At 46.1% G+C, this 22240-nt stretch overlaps 1 protein-coding gene across 5 annotated transcripts in view; it reads right to left on the bottom strand.

The window, feature by feature from the left end:
• The window catches only part of SPIRE1 (spire type actin nucleation factor 1), a 543573-nt gene that overhangs the window by 5790 nt on the left and 515543 nt on the right, over nucleotides 1-22240 (bottom strand). For all 5 annotated transcript variants that reach the window (XM_086965582.1, XM_086965585.1, XM_086965586.1 and 2 more), the window contains 2 exons: nucleotides 17414-17441; nucleotides 9378-9514 (listed from right to left, as the gene is read on the bottom strand). In XM_086965582.1, the coding sequence (XP_086821708.1) occupies nucleotides 9378-9514; nucleotides 17414-17441 (165 nt within the window). The remainder of the gene's footprint in view (nucleotides 1-9377; nucleotides 9515-17413; nucleotides 17442-22240) is intronic.

Below are 22240 nucleotides of genomic sequence, written 5' to 3'. Positions count from 1 at the left end.
AATACACAAGGGACCGATCAAGGCCCATCTCCATGAGCATTGTCCACAGCCTTGATCTATTAACTAGATCAAAGGCCGTGGACAGGTCCATAAAGCCCAGGAAAATAGAGCCCCTTGCCGCCTTCGTGTATTTAGCTATAATTAGGTGTAAGTTCAGACATTGGTCCTCCGTGCTCCTCCCAGCTCTAAAGCCATACTGGGCGTCGGACAGTATGTTGTTCTCCAAAGCCCAACCTGTTATCTTTGCTAGAATGACCTTCCCTAAGATTTTAATGGAGGAGTCTAGCAAAGATATAGGCCTATAGCATCTGGGGTCTCCCCTTTGACCCTTCTTAAACACAGGAATTATTATCGAACGAGACCATGGCTTAGGGAATCCTACACTGGCTGAGGTATTGAAGACATTGGTCAAAATATTTGCCCAGTACGTAGGGTTTGCCTTGTACATATCTGAGGGTATCCCATCCGGGCCTGGTGCCTTTCGCCCTGCTGTGCCCTCAATTGCTTTGACAACTTTAGCTATGTTAAACCTTACTGGTATAACAGGAGGTTCAGAGGCTGGGGCCACAAACGTTTCCAGCTCTAGATGACTTCCATAGATTTTTTCAAAGTGGCTCTACCAGTCCTCCTCTGCAATATTTAGTTCTAAGACAATATTTTGATTACAGGAAAACAAGGGGGTATTAATAATAGACCAAAACTTGGCACTATCTTTTAGGGTTGCTTTATCCATAAGATCAGCCCATGCATCGTGTTTAATTTCGTTTTTCCGTGCCTGAACTACTCTTGAGTACACTTTCCTAAGCTGGGCAACCAGAACTTTATTCTTATGTTGATCGTGAAGAGCCTTTTTAAGAAGGTTATGGGCTTTAGTACATTTATAGTCAAACCAGCCCATTACCGGTTTATTTTTAGCTGCTCGACAATTGGACGCAAGTTCTTTTGCCACTTGGGAGCAAATAACATCATATGAGGTTATTACATCCTCCCCTTTAGAGAGAGGATCTCCACAGATGTTTAGTTCCTGGGCAGCCTTAGCTGTAATGGTATGGAAAAAACCTCTGGCACAACCTTACTCCAGTTTACCCTCCTCCCCTGATCTTTGGCTTTAACCTCAACTATAGCCTGTGGCGGAACAGTTTTATTTAATAGAAAAAAACCATTTACTAACTCAATCACCACAGGATTGTGGTCACTAAAAGAAGAAGGTATAGCATTATAAGAAATTACGTATTTTAAAAGTCCTGACGAGAGAAATATGTAGTCAAGTATTGTTTCACAATCACTACCTATCTACGTGGCAACACGGGTACTTTTATCAAAAAACCCTGCTTCAAACAAATCATTATTAGACAAGAGTTTCTCTAGTGCTTCCCCCTTGTGATTATGCTCGAAATGCTGCGGGGATGTGAAATCTGGTCCATCTTTATCATTTAATTGACAGTTCTGACTACATAAATGCACATTAAAATCGCCCAACAAGATATATTGGCAAAAAGGGGTTTGCTTTACCTTATAGGTATTTAAAAAGTCTGTCAACCAAACTAAATGCTCATTTGGGAAATCCCCTTGCTGCGAATTATAGCAGTTCACTAGAATTAATTTGGTATTATTAGCCAGGCTTAATTCCAGAATAAGAAAATTATGGGAGGCACAATCTACCCTTTTAACTCTCCCCCTTACATTCACAGAGACCAATAGCACGAGGCCCCCTCTATCTCTCCCTGCTGACGATCTCAACGCTGGGACAAAATGCGATGTGAAGCCATCCATCCAAAAATCACAGTCCTTGTCCCATGTCTCTTGGAGAGCAACAATATCATGTTGTTTAACAAAGTTTAACCAGTTGCTATCATCTCTCTTGGAACGCAGCCCAGCAATGTTCCAACTTAACATTTTAACCTTTTCCCCCACTGCGTTGCACAAAGTTGCGGGATTACAGTATGTATTGTGAGAAATCAATGTAGTATGTTCAGGTACCAAGGGAACCAAATCTAGGGGGGTCTCATCTCCCGGACCCTCACAAACCTCCCGTCAATCGCACATCACGAAGCCAGAGAGTGCATCAAATCTGTTGTGTGTGAATATATTAGGCCCATATTTAAAATAATTCTCTCCACTGGATCCCTGCAATGAGCCTGGCGTCCGAGACATGACAGGTGTATATGGTCTCAGTCTCGCACTACGTGGGGGGGCTCTAGTTGGGTGATTATAGAAGAACCCAAGAGGGCGCACGCAAATACTATTGGCATCGTACGTCATAGAGGCTGCCCTTAACAAAACTGTAGCCACATGTTGTGGGTGTCTAAAATTTACGATTATGCAGTCCCCGCTACATGTCTTTCTAGAGGGGCCAATCCAGTTCGCCCTTCTAGTTGATATAATTTCAGAAGCAAATTTTATGGGGAAACCACACCTCATATTCAACCACGATACAGTTTTGTTTTTGAGGGAATCATGCGATTCCTCAGGTGACTGGGCCGAGTGCAAATCAGGGGGTGGGACATTGGTTAAAACAACTACGTAGGGGGTGCAATCCGGCGGAAGATTTATAAATTTACTTCTCCTAACGGGATTGTTACTAGATGTACCATCAGGCCCTAAATTCGGTCGTGTAACTATGCTCACTACTGTAGTAGGGACCGGGGTAACGGAGTCAGTTCTAATTATGTGCTGAGAGGATTGCTGCTGATTATCAGCCCTAACTTCCTGCTCTACCCCACCTGTACCCTTCCCAGTAGAAAAAGTGAGTCACAAACCAGACGTTAGCAGGGAAACCCACAAAGTTCCAGAGCAAAGACGTAGCGCTACTATAAGCAAACTGTGTGGTGGCCCAATCGCTCAGTTAAAAAGACCATTAAACTCCCTGTTCTGCGTGTATACTGATGATACGCCAGTCTTGCTTAGTTTCCGTGGGAATTTGGAGTCAAAATGTACGAGAGGTAGGATGGTTATCAGTAACTGGACAGGTAATTATTTTATGGAGATGACTGAAGTAGTGGCTGTAGGTGGCATGGATGCTGAACTGTAATCTAGATTTATGACCAGAATCCATGAAAGGAAATCACTTCTCTATAAGATTTAAGAAATCTTGGGGAGAAAATGTACACTGACCATCACCTACTACTGCTTCAAGAAAAGTAAGTGCAAAGTGTTTGCTTTTAGCTACCATACTATTAGAAAGGAAAATGCTACGTATTAACATGCAAGCACTTGTTCGTAGCGTATATATTGTTTTAGATTTCACAGGCTCTGCATGTTCCTGACATCTAGTTTTGGGCCCGACATATGGCAGTGCTTAGTCTTTGAAGAAGTCTTTTGAGTCACAGAATGCACTGGAACTCCTTCTTTAATTGGCAATGCGCATTGGCACCAACTCCATGTTAGATTATAGTACAAGAGAGTGCATTTAACATCTAGAGTATGATAGGCTCTTTGCACCACAGAGTATAGATGTGGAAAGAAGACTGGGAGCTCTACAGTCTGATTGAAGTCGAAAGAGGAGACCACTTTCAGGAGGAACATAGGATTAGTTCTTAGAACAACGCTGTACCTGTGAACCTGAATGAAAGAGTAAGTACCTGCAGCCCACTGATGTGGGAAGATATGGCAGCAAGGAAGTCCATCTTCCACAACAGGAATTGCAAATGACAAGAGTGGAGGGGTTTGAAGGGGGACCCGTGAGCAAGATAAGCAGAACATTAGGATTCAATGCAGAGGTGGGGTCTCCCTGGCAGGTATGATCCTCTTGAGGCACCAGAATGAGTAACTTGATGACAGGGACTCTAAATAAGGAAGAATGTCCCCTGTTTGGCATGTAGGAAATATTGGCAAGGTGTAGCTATAGAGGTGTAGGCCAGTCTTGAATATTGTAGGTGCAAGAGGTAATAAATGACCTCCTCAACAGCATGATTTAAAGGGGCCAAATTTTTGGGGATGCAATAGTGGACAAAACATTTCTAATTTACAGCATAACATGTGCGGGAAGTAGGTCTGGAAGCTTCACAAAAGATGGTCATGCAGTCCTGGGGAAGACTGAGAAAACCAAACTCTAAGACCTCAGTTTGCTAGGCTGAGCTGTCTGGCATCCAGGTGCCTGATTCAACCTAGGCTCAACGTCTTGTGGGGGCTGATGAACATCTCGAGGAGCGTTGATAACTAAGGTTGCCTGGTCTAAGTGGGAGCCACGTGGATCAGTGTGAGAGATGTTTACTACATCTTCCTTACCATGTGTGGAAGAAGTGGGAGCGGGGAAAAAATGTAGGCAATTATCCCTGATCAGTTTAGGCATAGATCATTGCCCATGAACGGTGGGTGTGGGAACTTGGAGGCAAAGTTTTCGAATTTTGCCTTGTCATGGATGGCCAACAGGTCTTTCCGAAGGGTTCCCAAATGGTGGCAATAGGGAGGGGGGGAATGGGGGGGGGGGGGAGTAGAAATTGTGAATGGAGGTCCCACTCATGTTGATGTGCCCTGCTGAGCAAATCAGTAAATTTGTTGTCTACCCAGAGAAGGTACTCTGCCAGGATTTGTATGCGGTGGCAGATAGCCCACTGCCAGATGGGTGGCAATTGTGCTGACAGCTGGGAAGAATGCATACCGCCTTGATTCTGGAGGTGATAGATGGCGGTCATGTTGTCTGTCTTGATGAGGACGACTTTTCCCTGAATAATCTGAAAGAAGGCTTTGAAAGTTAGGTGCATAGCTAGGAGCTCGAGGTAATGGTGACCTAAAGGGCGGGGTCTGCAAAGGGCCTGACTTACAACAGGTTGCTGCTGTTCCACCACAGTAGAGAGCGATGGGTGCTGGTCTTTAACAACACTAGTTCCTTCCAACTACCCCCTGCATGTGACCATTGCGCTTAGGGGCACTCCTGCAACCGGCCCATGTGAAGCCTGGCATGGGGTACTGTGGCGATGCATGATTCCATCATCCATAGGAGCATCAAATATTTGACTATGAGGTGATGATTGGACTGAAAAAGAGGCAGCTGCCACTGAAATGCCAACACCTTCTCTTGGTTGGCCTAGGCTTTGCTTGTAATGGTGTTTGGGCTGGATGCCAGGAAGGTCTGGACCTGCAAGGGTTGAAGGTAGGACTTGGTGGCATTTATGGTGAATCCCAGTTTGTGGTAGAGGGTGATTGGAGCTCAAGTGTGGTCTAGGCATTGCTACCTGCCAATGCTCTTGATCAGCCAATTGATGGGATAAGGAAACATGAATTTTAGATGAGCGGTACCAATAGCAAGCACTTTGCAAACACCCTTGGGGCAGTGGGGACACCAAAGCAGAGTACTTTGAATTGGTAGTAGTGTACAATTGCCACAAAGCAGAAGTAACACTGGTGGGCGGGTTTGATTGGTATGTGAAAGGAGGCATCCTTTAAGTGTAATGTCACCTTGCTGGAGGAGAGGAATGACGTCCTGAAGGGTTGTCATGTCGAAATGTTCTGCCAGGATGTATTTGTTGAGGTGACTGAGGTCCACTGCTGGCCTGAGCAATCCATCCTTCTTGGCAATGAGAAAGTAAAGAGTAAACACCCTTGCCCCACTGGTGAGGCCCACACCTCTTCCTGAAGAAGGCAAAGGTTTTCTTTGCTGAGGCTATGTGTGCAAGGTGGGCTTGTGAGCCTTTTTGCAAAAACTGTGAAAAACCAACCAAGAACCCACTGATCTGAGGTGATTTCCTGCCAGGAAGGGAGGACACCTGGCAGTCTCCCCTTGACAGGTAGCATGTGATTGGCGGCAGGGGATGCGGGAAAAGTAAGTGCTTAGAGATGGAGGCTTTTACCGAACCTCCTCTACCCCTACCCTTGTTGCTATTGCCCTTGTAGGCACATTTAGTATAACCCATGCCCACCTGCTGGGGGAGGACTGTTGTTGCCTCCGACAAGAGTGTGGCTGGTCAGGAAAAAATGCCTTTGGCCCCTTCTTTGGGCTGCTGTCTGAGAAAGGAATGCCTAGAAATTGGAGTTTGAAGGGCACCCATTGGTTTTGTGCTGTCTGTGTCCTTGATCTTCTCCAGCAATTCATCAACCTATGTCCCAAATTGGTGTTCCCCATCGAAGGAGAGGTTCAGGAGATGCTGTTGGACCTCTGGATTAATACCCTGAGATGTGGATCCAGGCATGGTGTCTGAGGAGGATGCTGGGGCTAAGCCCCTGGGAGGCTGTGTCCATGGCATCAAAGATGCAACGGATGTTAGTGTTGGAGATAGTCTTGCCCTTCCTGAACTCCTTTAGAGAGATATTTAACCAGCTTCTGCCTCTTCACCCTTTGAGATCTGGCATATTAGGAGAGATGCCTAACGGAATTGGCCTTGCACTAGTGGGTAACTCTGGCCACCCTTTTGCCTGCTGCGTTGAGCCTCTTTGTCAGGTGGTGGGGCTATGTATGGCTTGAGCAGAAGCCCGTTTGCGGATGGTATAGATGACTCTAGAGTTGGGTGGACATGACCTCAAAATTAGACCGGGACACTGAAGGAGGGATTAAACTTTTTCTCCCCCTTGGACCTTACTAGCCTTGCCATGAAGAGTTCCATGACTGTGCCATCGGTGGGCTTAAGCATGTCCTTCAGCATGGCCAAGAATTGCACCACCCTCTCTGATTTAGATATGGTCTCAACAAAGAAATCCTTTTCCTCATGAAGGACCTTTTGGAAGGCGACTGCATGTTAGATGACCTTGTGATATACAGCGGTATAATCTGGGGGAGATGCCGAAACGTATTAGTGATTGAGGTCTAGATCTCCCAGAGGGACCAACATTATAATCATACCAAAGTAGGCCCTGGCTTCAACGGTGTAGCATAAGGATCTGCAGGGACAAAAAGGATGCATGCGTCAGAAAAGGAGCATGGGGTTCCCTCAGGGTTCCCTCAGGTGGCTCTGCTTGAGGCAGTGGGGGTAAAGAGTGCAACAATGTTAGTGGAGTCTGTGGTGGAGTAGGAGGTAGAACAGGAGTGTGAAGGCTAATGCCCTTATCTCTGCGTCTTTTTGGTATGGAATCTGGGGAGCCTCTGAAGCAGGTTCCTCCTCGAAGGCAAGGCTCCTCTTTCGAGACAGTCTTTACTGGTGTTGGTAGGGGTGGTTTCGCTGAGATTCTACCCTGTGACAGGATGAATAAACAGGGAGTTCTGCCTCGCATCTAGCTCTTTTTGGAGTCTTTCTAGAATCGGCTGCTCCGAATCCTCTAAGCAGGTCATCGATGGTACTCTCTGTATCACTGCTGGCTTCAGAGTTAACAGAGGTCTGGGCACTGGTGTGGATGATGCCTTCGGCTTTCAGTAGCGTTGAGATTTATTGGAGCTTTTGAACCAAATGGGGTTTAATGTGTGAGAGGGGTAATAACCTCCGGACTAGTCCTTTCTCAAATTAGAGTCCTTCAACCAGTGCTAATTAGAGCCCCAAGGCAGCAGAGGCCCTGGACGTGGTAATGTCTTGTATACAGAGCTTGATGTCTGACTCCATTGGGATTAGTGCTATGCAGCATGAGGCCTCTTCTGAGGCTAGGAATCACAACCGACCATTCTTAAGACCCTTGGCATAGTCTTCGGTAAGGGCTGTTGTTTGTGTGAGTCTGCAGACCACCTCTTCTGCTTCTGTATCAGAGGCCTCTGAGCAGGTTGTGGCTTAGTGCAGCAGAATGCCGGTAGGGACGGCATGCTCATCTTTCTCAGTGTCGAAGAGTCTTGAATGTTGAATATGTTAGGGTATCAGCAGCAGACTTATGCTGCGTCTTGCGGTGCATCAATGCCTCCCTCTTCTGTACCATAAGGTTTTCTTCAATCAGAAGCGAAGCAAAATTCACATTCGATGTTGTCGTGCTCCGGGGAGAGACAGAAGTTACAAACCTTGTGATAGCCTGACCAATGATACTTCAGTTGGCACCTGCGGCTGCTCTGGAAGGGGGCATCCAATTCCATCACGCTTGGATGTCACAGGTCAGTAGAGAGGGCAGGGGGCCCCGGTGTTCAGGGACTCGGGCGCTGGACTGCTGTCTCCAGAGGGTGTCAGCGCAAAGGAATCAAAGTGGACAAATGGTTGTTTCAACATCTTGTCGATACATACCTGAACTCGATGGAAGAAAAAAACAATCTAACTTGGAGTTGGTGCCCACGCACATTCTCCACCAAGGGAGGAGTCACAGTGCATCCCATAATTTGAAAGATTTCTTCAAAGATGAACAACTTGCAAACATCCATACCCAACACTATGGCAGGAGTATTCAGAGCATTTTTATCTACAGTCACACATTCAACAAACAAATCTGCTTCCTTCCTCAAGATGATCACATCTCATCATTCATTGCCACTTCACCAATACACTTTGATTATGGAAAGCTCTTGATATGCGCCATGCCACAATACCTCATTCACAGAATCGAATTAACGCAGAAAGATGCTGCTAGATTCTTATTGCAATTTATTCAGGCATCAATTTTCTTTCACCCCAAGTCTGACAGCTTTGAACCAGCTTCAGCAGTACAGCAAATTGAAGACCCGGTGAGCTGCGTATCAGTCTTTCTAGGTTTTATTCTCCTGCTTGGGCTTGAAGATTCAGTAAAGTGTCATCATGTTCTCTTTATTTCTCTAATCAGGGAAAAGGTCAGGATATTTTTTTGTAGCACCTACCCTACGGAGCTCCAGGAACCGTAGGTGTCATAGGTGACTCGAGAATCAACTAGTCCTCAGAAAAGTTGAATACATTTACCTCTTGCTCTCCTAATTGGTGCTTGCAGTCTCTCAGGAGAGCTGATCTACTGTAGTGCCCAGAGGCCCCTAAAAGGGCACGCATTGAGATGTATAGGTTCAACAGAACTTAAACATTCCACAGGTGGAGGAATCTGGAACAAAGTAAGCCGGTTAATACCACTTAAGAAATAATCCTCAATACAAATAAATAAAAATAACTCCCTTGAACTAATGAGTTGATGAACTCTGGTTGATGCACTTGCACCCAGTGAGTGGCACACAGACCTGAGAAGACTTTGGGCAGCATTTCAGGCACCCCCAAAAGACTTGCTGCTCTGAACTGACAAAGGACTAAACCCAGGAACACATGTCTAGAGCTAGACAGCACTGGCTGCACCAACAAGGACGAAAAAATAAAAGACTACCACTCGAGTGAGCTTTGTCATGCACTGCATTTACCATAATGCATTGGGGCAAACTGCCTGCTGGGATGTGAGGCAGCGTGCACCCAACCCTCCTTTTGAACAAACAGAATAAGCTGATGACTGGCAAGTTCAGCCATAGGAATAAGCACAGACCATACAACTGAGTGGCCCAGAGCAGAGGTAAGTTGCGGGCATAGTCAAAGGAGCAAACAATGTATTTCAATGAGGTATTATAAAATCATACGGTAGACAAGATGTCTCACCTAGCTAAGCTTTTGTGTGGCCGATGATGACTTGTGGAGGCCTTTTCTGGCCTCATAAAGCTATCCCCTCTTTGTAAAGCTGATGGCCCCAGAGAGATGATGGGTAGAGTGGCATATGGCTTTGAGGGTAGCCGCATCTGTTATGTAAAAAAAAGACAGGAAAAAAGAAGAACAAAATTCAGCTTAGTTTTTATGCTTCCACAAGGAAAATAACTATACCCAATTAGGTGTTTATAGTGCTCAAACATGGTGATCTAAAAACACATTTCTACAATATACTGTGTAGTATTTAGGAAGAGGTGAGAGCAGTCCTAGAGAAAAGGGATAATTCAGCTTGGTCGGTTAGCTGTGAATAGGTTTTTGAAAAGACTATTTAAAGGTTTCAGGAAACTGAGCCATCAGTCTTATCATGACCAGTGCAGGAAGTCAAAGCATGTGGATGCAGTTTAAGACCAGGAAGAAAGAAGGCAGAGCAAAACAAGTAAGAAGGAGAAAGGGCACTGGGATGGAGAAAAGGAGTGAGGAAGAGAATAAAGTAGAGACAAAGGGGAGGCTGTGTTATGATTCTCCGTAACAGGATTCCCAAAGTTTGTTTTTGATGTTTTTTTGCCTCCATCACATACATCCCTCTTTGGGTGATGCCAATTAGCCAGGACAGGGATATGGCTTTCACAGGAGTTAATTGGGTGTTAATGAAGGGTGGTCAATAATGGGGGTTTAAGGAATTAGCATTCAGCGCAGTTTGCCCCATGTGTTACATGCTGTGCTGCTCTGCACAGGTTGCAGGGCAGGCTATGGGAATCCGAATAGGCCTGCTAAAGTAGTATGCCAGAGACTAGGTGGGTCCAGAACAAGCAACATTATTAATGAATGACTCAGGAAAATAAGTTACTTACCTTCGGTAACGTGCATTCTAGTGGATACTCTATCTAAGTCGCAGATTCCTCAACTTGTGAATCAGGTGTCAAATTGGATCAAGAAACTCTTTCAGGAGGAGGAGCTACGCCGCGAACCAAGATGGCCGCATAAGCTCCCGGCTCCGCCGACCTCCGCCGGCGGCCCGTCAATCCTGTCGTTTATCCTCTACCCACGCCCTGTGCCTGGATGTATGAAGGTTGCCTGATGCCAACGGTGCTTTCCCGGATTTCCTACCTTATTCAGCGACGAAGTTATGTCGTGTCCCATTGCCTACTCCCGGGCTGCCGCCGGGACCTCGGTTTTTGAAACACCCGAGAGGGACCTGATCAACATCGGCTGTGGGACCGCGATTGTGGCCGGTCTTCCAGGTTTGAATAATTCTTTCCGCTCTTGACTCTTGTCCTCGTTGATGGATGGTGCCGGAGACGAGACACTGTGACGTGCTGCGATCCTCCTGCACCGTGGCTGTGGGTTGTGTGCCTGACCCTCGTTTCCCGGTCCGGGGGTTGACGGGCTGCACCCACGGCCGGTGTCTGTGCTGAGTGTGCCAGTTCGGGGCGCCCTTGTTGCGATCGCCAAATGTGTGCCTGGAGCCCGGCGATGTGGGCTGGAGATTGTGTCCCCCTCCGTCCTCTGGACCCCGGGATGGAGGGGATGGATGGCGCACATTCATTGAGATCCGTAATGGCGGCGATTGGGGCGCTCCGCTCGCAATTCACCGGCGCATGTGTCTCCCTGGCGGCGAAACTGGATGATGTCTGCTCGCGACCGGCCACGGACGCTGCAGCGCCTGCACAGAAGTCTGCGGTCCAGACGAGCGATTTGACCCGCCATCTGCAGGGGCCCGAGCGGCAGCCCGACTTTGCTCCTTTGAGAGTCGGCCTCACTTTTCCTTCATCTGCTACAGTACATGGTCTTCCCTCTACGTCTCCTATCCGATGGTGTGTCGTCGCTGGATGTCCTGTTCTTCATTGCCGAGTCTCAGGGTCCCGTCGAAGGGGATCGCCATTTTCCTTTGTTCCGGCCCGTCTGCATAACGGATGCCGCCATTTTGTGTCCGGACTTTGCTCCACCTTCACTGCCTTGGTCCGCCATGGACGCTTTGACTGCCTCTGGTCGGATGTGGCTTGGTTGGGATGTGCTCCGGAACGGATTCGCACTGGTCAGGGCTGACTTTGACTTTGAGGTTTTCTTGCTCCTCGCCACTGCTTTGGACCATCTGAGACGCTCCCTTTGTTTGCAACTGTTATGACTTTGGCGATAGATCTCCTCGTGAGGCTTGCTGGGTTGACTTCTATTTCCCTGGGGTTGCTCCGTTTACTTTTGCTGGGACTGCACCGAATACCTCACCGGGCGGGGGGTAGGATGGGGGAGGGTTTTTTCCTGGTGACTGTCCTCCCCGTGATAATGCTGACCGTTTTGCTTTGTTTATGATGATTGTGCTATGGGGGGGTCACCGCCGGCGGGGGGTACCAGGTGTCCGGGGGCTTGTTTGTTTTTCTCCTCCTCCACTTCTTCTTATATTTTCCCTTCTGTGGGGCAGTTTCGGGGCGACAGGCACGCTGTTAGTGGGTTAGGCCGTAGCCATTACAGGGGTGCAGGGTGGCGGGTGCGGGGGGGTTTGTTATTTTAGTTTGTTTTGTTCTATGGTCCCTATCGCTCTTTTCCGGCTTTGGGAGGGTTCTTTCCTCTTTTAGTAGGGTTGGCTGTCTCTTGGTCTTGCGCCTTTTTTTCTTTTTTCGGCTTCTCAACAAGCCTCTGTTTTTCTGTTCTTGGGGGGGTAGACTCTCTGGGGTGATTTTTAGCAATGTGGATTATTGTAATGTGGTTTATTGTCCAGTATTATCGCCGTGGCTGCCCAGATTGCATAGTTGCTTTAGTCATAGCCTATCTCCGACTGTAATTGGGGTAAGACCCAATCGTCTCCTTTGTGCTCCTATCCTGTAAGGTGTGATGTCCTTGTTGTTGCAGCCCCTACTCTTTTTCTAAAATTTAAAAATGAAAACCTCATATCCTGTTTGCGAGCACCACAACCACGTCTGGTATACTTTTATATATACTGTTTACTGATTGGCTCCAGTTTCTCCTGTTTTCATTGATTGTCTTTGTGGCCGGCCATGATGGTTGTAGGCCTGCGCATGTATCTCCTTTTTTGAATAAAGGTTTAAAAAAAAAAAAAAAAGAAACTCTTTCAGTGGCTCCTGCCTGCCAACCGGTGGTACTATTATGACACGGTCCCAACTTGGGACATGACGACATGGAGCTGCACATGGTTGCCATCATTATGTGCTGATGTTACTTTCGTTTTTAGAAATTCCGGCCAAAGAATGAAGAGCATAGCCAACAGAATTGGTCTTTCACTGATGCTGTACGACAGCTTACTTGGGCCGTTATTAGTACTAGAAAGTTCACCCGACAGAATGAGCTACTAAAGGTAAGTAACCTATTCTTCTGATGGATTCCTCACCATGAGAATCGATACTAAAGCATGCCTCTTGGTCCTGGAATGGGGAGGAGACTTTACACTGGGAAGTCCTCCAGGACATAGCAGGCAAAATGACCCTCTATGCAGTCCCTTGAATTGATGCATTAGGGGTTGGTAAAAGTTTGGACAGATGTCCACATGATTGCCTGGCAGATGTTCATAACCGTAACGCTGAGCTAAAGCAGTAGTTGTGGCTTATGGTCTGGTTTAATGAGTCAAAAGACAGTCTGGAGAACCCTTCATGGGATGGGCATAACACAGTTTGAAAAAGAGGATACTCCATTGGTCTAAGATCCATATCAGGACCACCCTTCCTTTCTTCGCACCAGCAAACCGAATAAACAGCTGCCCTTTGAATGAGATAGAGAATCTTCCATGGATCCGAACCCTGATGCCCCCCCTTCTCTTTCAATGGATGCAAAAAACATGTTGGAAGCAGTGGCGACTGGTGGCAGGCATAAGTAATGAGGCAAACAAACCATTCATTTTGACCCACTAACAGGCACTGAGACATTGAGAGTGCCTTTATGGCCAAAGCCAAAGCTCTCAACCATAGCTCTTTATAAACAGTGTTTATAACGGGCCATAAATGAGAGCTCTGGCTTGAGGCTGAAGGCAGTACTAGTTTCTCACGGTGCCCTTCAGTGGGTCAGAACATTAAAAATAAAATGTATACTTCATTCGCCTCCTCTGGTCCTCCTCTCCTCGGTCTTCTTCAGTCTGTCGAGGAGCACATGGTTTCAGAGACAACACCCTTAACCACTCCAGACGCTGTTCTCATGCTGCTGATATTAAGCAGCATGAGAGAAGGGACAGGATTGGTTGGAGAGGGCTGGCTCAACCGTCTCTCAGGCACTGGGAGCCTGTGTCTGCTCCACCCAGTTGTCTATAACAGGTTGGGTTCGAGAGGTTTAAAGTGTGCATGTCAGATTGGCCGTCGCAGTTAGCCATCAAAGTGACATGTGCACTTTTAACTGAAGTTCCTATAAGTCCTCCCTGCTGCTGCCAATCCGCAGCAACGGCCCCACCCTGCCCTAACTCACGGGAGCAGTGAAAGATATAATGGTAATACATCAACTTTATTACCATTTTTTTTTTTTACTTTGCAGCATTTTAATTAGGGGGGTGACGCTCCTCTGCCTTAATGGAGGAGCCGCGGCTGATTGGAAGTGTCTGCACATGTGGTAAGATGACACCCCTTTCAGAAGAAAGGATGCATGAGTCCTAAGCATCATTGTCAGGCTGACAGATGGCTGAAATGACAAGGCCGGCAGCTTGCTCACGCAAGTAGCAGAAGTGATGGCAAAGAGAAACTTGGTCTTTAGAGTTATGAACCTCACAGTACAACTGTGAAGAGTCTCGGAAGGAGCACACATCAAGACGTTACAAAGAAATTGAGGTCCCAGTGTGGCATAATGAAGGGGCTAGGCGGAAACAGGTGGAAGCCATTTTAGAAAATTCATCACACCGAATGAATTCAATACCGACGGCTGCGAAAGCAAGCAAAGGAAGGCTGACAACCCTTAACAGTACCCACAGCAAAGAGAACACAAACAGCATTTATCAACTAGATTATCTAACCCTTAGAGGGTCAACCTGCTTCTTCCTGCACCAGGCAAAAACATGAACAGCAGCCAGAATAAACTGATTTGGTGGAAGAGAGGAGAGCAACCAAAACACATCAACCACCTATGACTGTAGATGAAAACCACTCAGTTTGATCCACTCAATCTACATGCATGAAGTTGTAGATTGTGGTGTTCTGCTGCAGCACTCTGCCTTGCTGGTGGGACAGCAGTTCCTCCTAAAGATGAAGCCAGAGTAGAGGGCAGATGCTCACGCTCAGTAGTAGCTTGGAGTACCAGACCCTCCTGGCCCTATCCAGGGCCACCAGAATCATCTGTGCTCTGTGTAATCTGACCTCCTTCAGAACCCTTGGGATCAGCAGCAGAGGTGGAAACACATGTAGGAGGCTGAAGTACCACCAAAAGCAGAACAGGTCTCCTAGAGATCCTTGAGGAGGAATACTGGAATACAATAGGCTGGCCAACAAATATTTTCAGAGGCAACGAATAGGTCAACTTGGCAAACATATTCTGTGCCAACTCCCGGTGCAGATGCCACTCGTGATTCGCAAGATGGTTCCTGCTAAGCTCATATGCTGTGATGACGAGGGATCCTGCTAGCTGACCATCAAGGAAATGCTGTGACAGCGGACTTGAGACTCTATTCTGTTCTGCTTATTGCAGTGCCATGGGGCAGTTGTGGTGTATGTCAGAACCTGGAATGACCTGCCCCTCACAGAAGGGAGGAAAGCCTTTAAGGCCATTGGAATGATTCACAGCTTTAGAAGATTTGTGGTGGTGGTGCTGCACCTGGCACCTGTGATCTCTACCTCGTCCAGATAACCTTCCCATCTGAAGATGACACATCCATCATTGGGGTGAGCTCTGAAGGGGGCAAAGAATATGGCTACCTACATGTGAGATTGACATCCATCATTTACCATTGAAGGTCCTCATCCACCTCATCAGTGATACAGACTCGATATAAAAGACACCCCCACAGTGCTGGGCCCACTGAAGCCATAGATTCAATTAAAAGGCCAGCCTATACCAATGGATATTAGACACCAGCAAGATGCCCAAGGCCAAGAGCCCAAGCAGCCTCAGTACCATCAAGGCTAGAACAGAAGCTGCTGCCTGAAACAGTGGGACCTTATCCTTAATTATGATGCAATTCCAAAGGGCAGTACAATAAATTGAAAGTGATATGACCACACTTAAAAGCGGATATACTCCCTGCAGGACTGGCACATGAAAGTACATGTCCTGCTGGTCCAGTCCCCCTAATCCAAGACCTGCAGAACCTGAGCATGTGTCATCATTTTGAATTTCTCCTCTTTGAGGCAGGAGCAAAAGAGTGTGAGGTCTACAATCAATCTTAGACCTGTGACCTTTTAGGGTTCCAGAAAATTTCAGGAGTAACACCCCGGTTTCTTTTCTGCCTCTTATACCAGTGCAATCAACCCTTTGGTGAAAAACATCATTACTTCCTTTGACATTTGTTGGTGCATGCTGCACCAATATATGAAAGCAGAAAGTTTGGACGGCTTCTGAGAATCCAGTAGAATGCATCTAAGCATGTCTTCTGATAATGATGCTGGTGCCGAAGAACATGCACCATACTTCACAGCATCTTGACCATTATGTAGCATCTACTCAAAGGTGTGGCAGATGTCCAATGGCAAAGTCGACAAGATATTCTGTGCCATGTCTCAAAAGGTAAGTGTATAACTGCCCAAGAGACAAAGTGCATTCAGGAAGAGTGATGTCAAACAGGCAGAAGAAAATCATTTTTGAGGGCCATAGCTCGATTGCTTTTGACTTTCTGACCGGCAGAGAAGCAGAAAAAGAATGCATGGTTATATTACTCCTAGAGGCCTGAAATACAAGGCTTTCCGGTGTTGCATGTTGAGTCAAACATTTTGGACCACCAGACACTGGAATTTGATGCCTCGCAATGGGGAGACCTCAGAGCCAAGGCCAAGTCAGTCAGGGCACCATTAAAAGACAACATAAGCTCAGAGGTCGATGGCCCAGACAGGGGCGTAACACAGGCCCCGCATCCCCTCAGTGCGGGGGGCCCCGGGGCTGCAGGGAGCCCCCTCAGCACTGTGCTCACGCCAGAGAGCTCTGGATTAAATCCGGAGCGGGGCCCCTCTGTGTACCTTGCAAAGGGGCCCCTACGACTTTCGTTACGCCACTGGGCCCTTGCAAAGGGGGCCCCTACGACTTTCGTTACGCCACTGGGCCCAGATTGCACAATTCTGTGAGGAGGCTAGATTGAGTCCTTTGTGAGGGGAGTGCTAATTCAAGGACCTACAACATCCTGCAAACAACTACTGCAAAGGAGGCACTTTCTTCCATAGAATGCCCTAAAGGTGAATACAGAGCGAACTCTATAAAGGTATCCAAGCAGTATGCGTCATACAAATCGTTAAAAAGGCCAATATCTGTATAAGGATCTGAAATTAAGTTAGCTACCTCCCAATCGTCATTATCATCTGAAAGATGTAGGAGGCCAAGAATGGTGTCCGAACTGGAGTCCCAAATGTCCACCATTCTCTAGCTGTACCATTGGCAAGACAGGGGGGCTTGAGGAAACCATAAGCATCCACAGCATTTTCTTTGTAAATCGTGCACCTCAACATTGGGTGGACTCTAGCTGAAGATGGCTCCAGCTCCGACGCCTGAGTTGGAGGCATATCTAAAGTGCAGAAAACCAAGAGGCAGGTCCTTTCGCATAGGAGTGAAGATACAGGCTGGGGCTTTGGGGAGAGGGAGCTGACATTGTCTGTTGTCTGAATTTGTAACACAATTAATTTTCCAACAGGGGGCTAAAGTTGGATTGAACTGAACCTGTTGAGCCAGAGAAGATTAGTTGAGATGAGAAGGTTCAACAAAAAGGTCTCAATGTGCCTCACCATTGTCTTGCCCATGAAGGGCGGGTTGGAGATTGGTTAACAGTAAAGTGGACTTCCAAACTTAATGGAGGGCTCCATAAGCAAAGAGTGCATGCCATATGTAAGACATCTGGAAAGGAGTTAGGAGTCATATGTAAGTAAACTTACCTTTTTGCAACACTGTGAACACACTGGCCTGTGAAAATAAACAAGAGCAAACGTTATCGAAAAATCAAGTCATTCGAAAGCCACTACACATTACTATTACAAGTACTGGAGGAACTGATGCCAAAATTAAAGGCACATCTGTCATAACAAATGACACTGCTGCACTATCATTCCATCACAAATCTACAACATGACAATTTTGTTAACCACAGAGCGTTATTTTTCTTTTTGGATACGTTATGGCATAACCTAACAGAACACAAGTGATTCAGTAATAGCCCTCACTCAAAACTTCACAGGCTGGCTTTCACAAATCATGAATAAGTAAACGCGGTCAATAATGTAAATAAAACTGAACTCCTAAATCTGGCTTCTTTCCATTCCTGCACTGTGATGTTCTTTCTCTCTCCTTGACATTTTTAGATCTCGCTTGACAAGTCCTATTTCTGCCAATTCTTTAAAATATCAATGGAATGGGCTTTGGCAGCACCCAGAGACGTGTTTTTCTCTCGCCTCATGCTATTGGTGGCACCTCCTCTGAAGAGCTTGCATTCCAATGCCAAAGAGCTCATTCAAGATCTCATAAGTACAGTGAATCATCATGCATTCAAATCTTTATCTCATAGATGCACTGCTTGCAGAATACAAATGTGTTTTTTCCACTGCAGACAGCTTCTTTCAATGTTACAGTGAGGACTGATAAAGAAACCAAACCTATTGGCTTTGCCAATGGTTGATAAAAAAAAAGTGTATGGACGCTTGAAAATGTATGTCTTAAAGGCACAGTAATGCAATTCATATTTTTATTATCTAGCCTAGACTGGCAAATCAGTGAAGATTAAAGTACCGAGTCCACTATTAGTACCATCGATGCAGACTGCACAAACAGATGCATAACAGATGCATATCAGGTGAGCTCCCAGTGTTGAGCTCTAAACCCCAACTGACAGACATGAGAAGACACATTATAATCATTTACCTGCCTCACTCAGATGCTAAATGTTGGCCAAACATACATTTTATCAAATCAGCCCTACACAAAACCTGGGATCATATACCAGAGATGGTCTAATAAAAGGCCAGTTAATAAGTCCATGCTGGTTTTCCTTGCACAAAAAAAAACATTGTTATTGGGATGCAAATGTCCGATGCATGGTGAAAAGCTGTGTGCAACAATAAACATGTGAGGAGGGTCAAAAGGGGATTTAAAGACCACACTCTGATACGGCCCCACCAGTACTATAAAACACAAAGTGTCAGAGGGTCTAGACTAACATAAACAAGAACGCCAGACGAACGACTACAGAGGACTCCAAAACCATGTAGTATAAAAATTATAAAATATGAAGACAGGGGTCACCCTAACATTGAACCCAACAGGTGATCATATCAGGATGCCCATCAGTCACCACACAGAACCGCCCTTCATCATTTGGGTTCCTTTTCTAAGACCACTGGTGGTGTCATCTATTATCTTTCCCATGGGGGCTATGATAGTAAAAGCCAACCCAAGATCAGATAGATTAACGTGGCCTTGTTCCTCAACTGGGACGATGTTACAAAAAGGGGAGGACTGATGTCGTAGTGCAAAAATAGTGAAAAAATAGGAAAAAAGTGTGTGAGATAAAATTGGATGAGAGGGTGCTGAAAGTAACTTTATTCTGTTGCAACCCGCTTTACCAATATTAAAAAGTAGATAAAGACAACCAAATTATTCTTGAGTCATCTGAATGAGTTTAAAGGGTCAACATGTTTCAGCAATAATAGACACAAATTGTCATTGCTTTCGTCAGGACCTTCAATAATCTGTTTGCTACTACGAAATAGTGTTTGGAAAAAGACAAACGTGCGATGCTCTCTATTATGACTCCAGTCTAATTTTTCCATGTTTTCACTATTTCCAGCAATCCCCTACTTGGAAATGTGATGTCACTGATACAGACATCTAGTGGACACAGGTGATCTGAGTATCGGTTTTCATATTTATTTATAATTTTGAGCACATTTGTCTTTTTCCAAACACTATTTCGTAGTAGATTATTGAAGGTCCTGACGAAAGCAATGACAATTTGTGTCTATTATTGCTGAAACATGTTGACCCTTTAAACTCATTCAGATGACTCAAGAATAATTTGGTTGTCTTTATCTACTTTTTAATATTGGTAAAGCGGGTTGCAACAGAATAAAGTTACTTTCAGCACCCTCTCATCCAATTTTATCTCACACACTTTTTTCCTATTTTTTCACTATTTTTGCACTACGACATCAGTCCTCCCCTTTTTGGAACATCGTCCCAGTTGAGGAACAAGGCCACGTTAATCTATCTGATCTTGGGTTGGCTTTTACTATCATAGCCCCCCATGGGAAAGATAATAGATGACACCACCAGTGGTCTTAGAAAAGGAACCCAAATGATGAAGGGCGGTTCCGTGTGGTGACTGATGGGCATCCTGATATGATCACCTATTGGGTTCAATGTTAGGGTGACCCCTGACTTCATATTTTATAATTTATATACTACATGGTTTTGGAGTCCTCTGTAGTCGTTCGTCTGGCATTCTTGTTTATGTTAGTCTAGACCCTCTGACACTTTGTGTTTTATAGAAAAGCTGTGTACCTCTGCAAAGAGTCCCCGACTGCGTGGGAAGCTGGTATCCTTAACTTTATTTTGGTCTTGGTGTCATGCAAATCCTGTGTGTGCATAGTCATGGATGTGTCCCTGGTAATGCGAGTTTCAGAACTTGTGTGTGACCTGGAGAGGCACACCAAGTGAACCTTCCTAGTGGGCATTGGATTACTCTCCATGCCCTGGGTGGATTACATGAAGCGAGTGCGGCAACTACGCCATTTACTTTAAATCTATAGCATGACCAGGCTTCGTCTCAAGCAGGTGCGACCCCACAAGCTCCTCTTATGTAAAGTTCTGCCATTATATGAAACCCAGAACCGTACACTGGCATTTTGTGTGTTTGTATGTGCAGTCAATGTGTAGTAGGACATGTATACTATTAGGACTCTGTGTGCTGCACGCATCTCCGTACCAGGGCCAGTGGGATCCATTTTGGATGCTTCTGGTTTAGTATGACACAAGGTGGAATGAGGACAGCTTCCACCAGACAGTGGAAGTGTAGTGCAGTGTTGCATTCTTTTAGTTGGAGGGTGGAGACCCAGATACCGAACAGTGTGAAGAGCCTGACAGCATCACACTGCTGATCTACCACTCCCGTTCAAAGTGAAGACACCCAACAGGACTTTCATTTGTTCCTTTAAGGCCAGAGGGCAAATATTTATTTTATGTGCTTTTTATTGGGGTACCTAAACAACAGCGTTTCAGTAAACTTACTAGGGATATATATGTATACACTGTAATATGCTTTAGACTCGCAAGCAAAATTCTTTAAAGGTTTTTCTTTTCTTTATACCACAATGGTATTTGACTCTTTAGGTGCTGCATCCATCTATCTAAACAGTTATCGCAGCTCTCAAAAGAGCTCTAAAGAAAGTAAAGCATCTTGCTTGAAATCGGTAGATTATCTCAGAAAAGTGAGCTGCACAGTTCAAATGAAAGGAGATCGCCTCATGTAAAAGCAATACGTATTCAATGCAGATTGAAATAGGAAATGCAAGGACTATATCTACCATGGACTATAGCATTTTTAAAGTAACAACCTTTGCTTGCTCTGTGTGCCTGCATCAACCTTCAGGAAGGACCTATGTAGTCCCTGGGCCCCATGTCCTCCCCTACATCTCATGTCCTCTTCCAAAGGGGCTTCCAGTGGTCCCCTGGGTAGGTTCACAGACCGTGGGCCACTTCATATAACCCTATGCCCGCATCAGCAACACGATTTGAGTTAAGGGGCAAGGGAATACTGTTAGATTTGGGGGTCTTTGGTTGGCACAGGTATGCACTTGTGACAAACAGGGACCCTCTCCTCTAGTCAGGGTAAGGGACTCACTCCTCAGAATAACCCCTACTCACCCTCGAGGTAGCGTGGTGCGAGTAGACAAGGCTAATCTTCAGGGCCTTTAATTAGTTAAGCATTTATGATCACACATAGTAAAACAATGACCCACCACAAATGGACACCAAGCGTAAGTATGTATCAAAAATACGTAGGCTTTATGTAAAAATATATATAGATAGATGCAGGCTTAACACAAGACCAATATAACGTTTGAAGGAGGCCACAGTACTTTTGTTGTAAAGAGTTCTTTAAATTTCATTAGAAATGCTTAATTCATAAAGTCCATTAATTCAAACACTGTCCCACAACACTCAAAGCAGGATTCTGATCTTTTGGCAGGGTTCGTTGCAGGTTGTGCACTTCGTAGCGCTCTGGCGTGATCTGTGCGCGTAGAACAGGAAGCCCCTGCCAAGTCCCACGTGCCTTGCGGTACGCTGCGTACGGCACGGGTGGTTTCTCAATGGGGGTATGAGTCGTAGGTTTTAATGCAGCTCGTACCTCGGGGGTAGAACAACAGGCGTAAGGGGAGACCACCCTAACGTTGCTGACCCTGGTCCGATGCGAACACTTGACTCGGTTCGAGTCGCACAGTACCCACAGTGACTGTTTGCCGGTTTGAGACGTACCTTTGGATCTCGGTGTGAGCAGCGTACTCCTTCAGTCCGCTTGGTGAGACGAGGCGTACCCGTTGTTTCTGCTGGGGGGGGGGCTGTATGAAGATGCGGGCAGGTGCGGCACAGGCCTCTCTGTATGGACAGTACCAGAGGCTCTATGAGGTGCAGAGCGGCCCTTCAGGCGCAGGAGTGCAGAGCGGGGCGGCCGGGTACGTCTCGAGCGTATGGGCCGTCCGTGGCTTCAATCC

This window comes from Lissotriton vulgaris, chromosome 4_1 (genome assembly GCF_964263255.1).
Source record: "Lissotriton vulgaris chromosome 4_1, aLisVul1.2, whole genome shotgun sequence".
In the NCBI taxonomy this organism is placed as follows: Eukaryota; Metazoa; Chordata; class Amphibia; order Caudata; family Salamandridae; genus Lissotriton; species Lissotriton vulgaris.
Note: the sequence above shows the minus strand (reverse complement) of the source record. Positions and strands in the feature narration are given on the sequence as shown.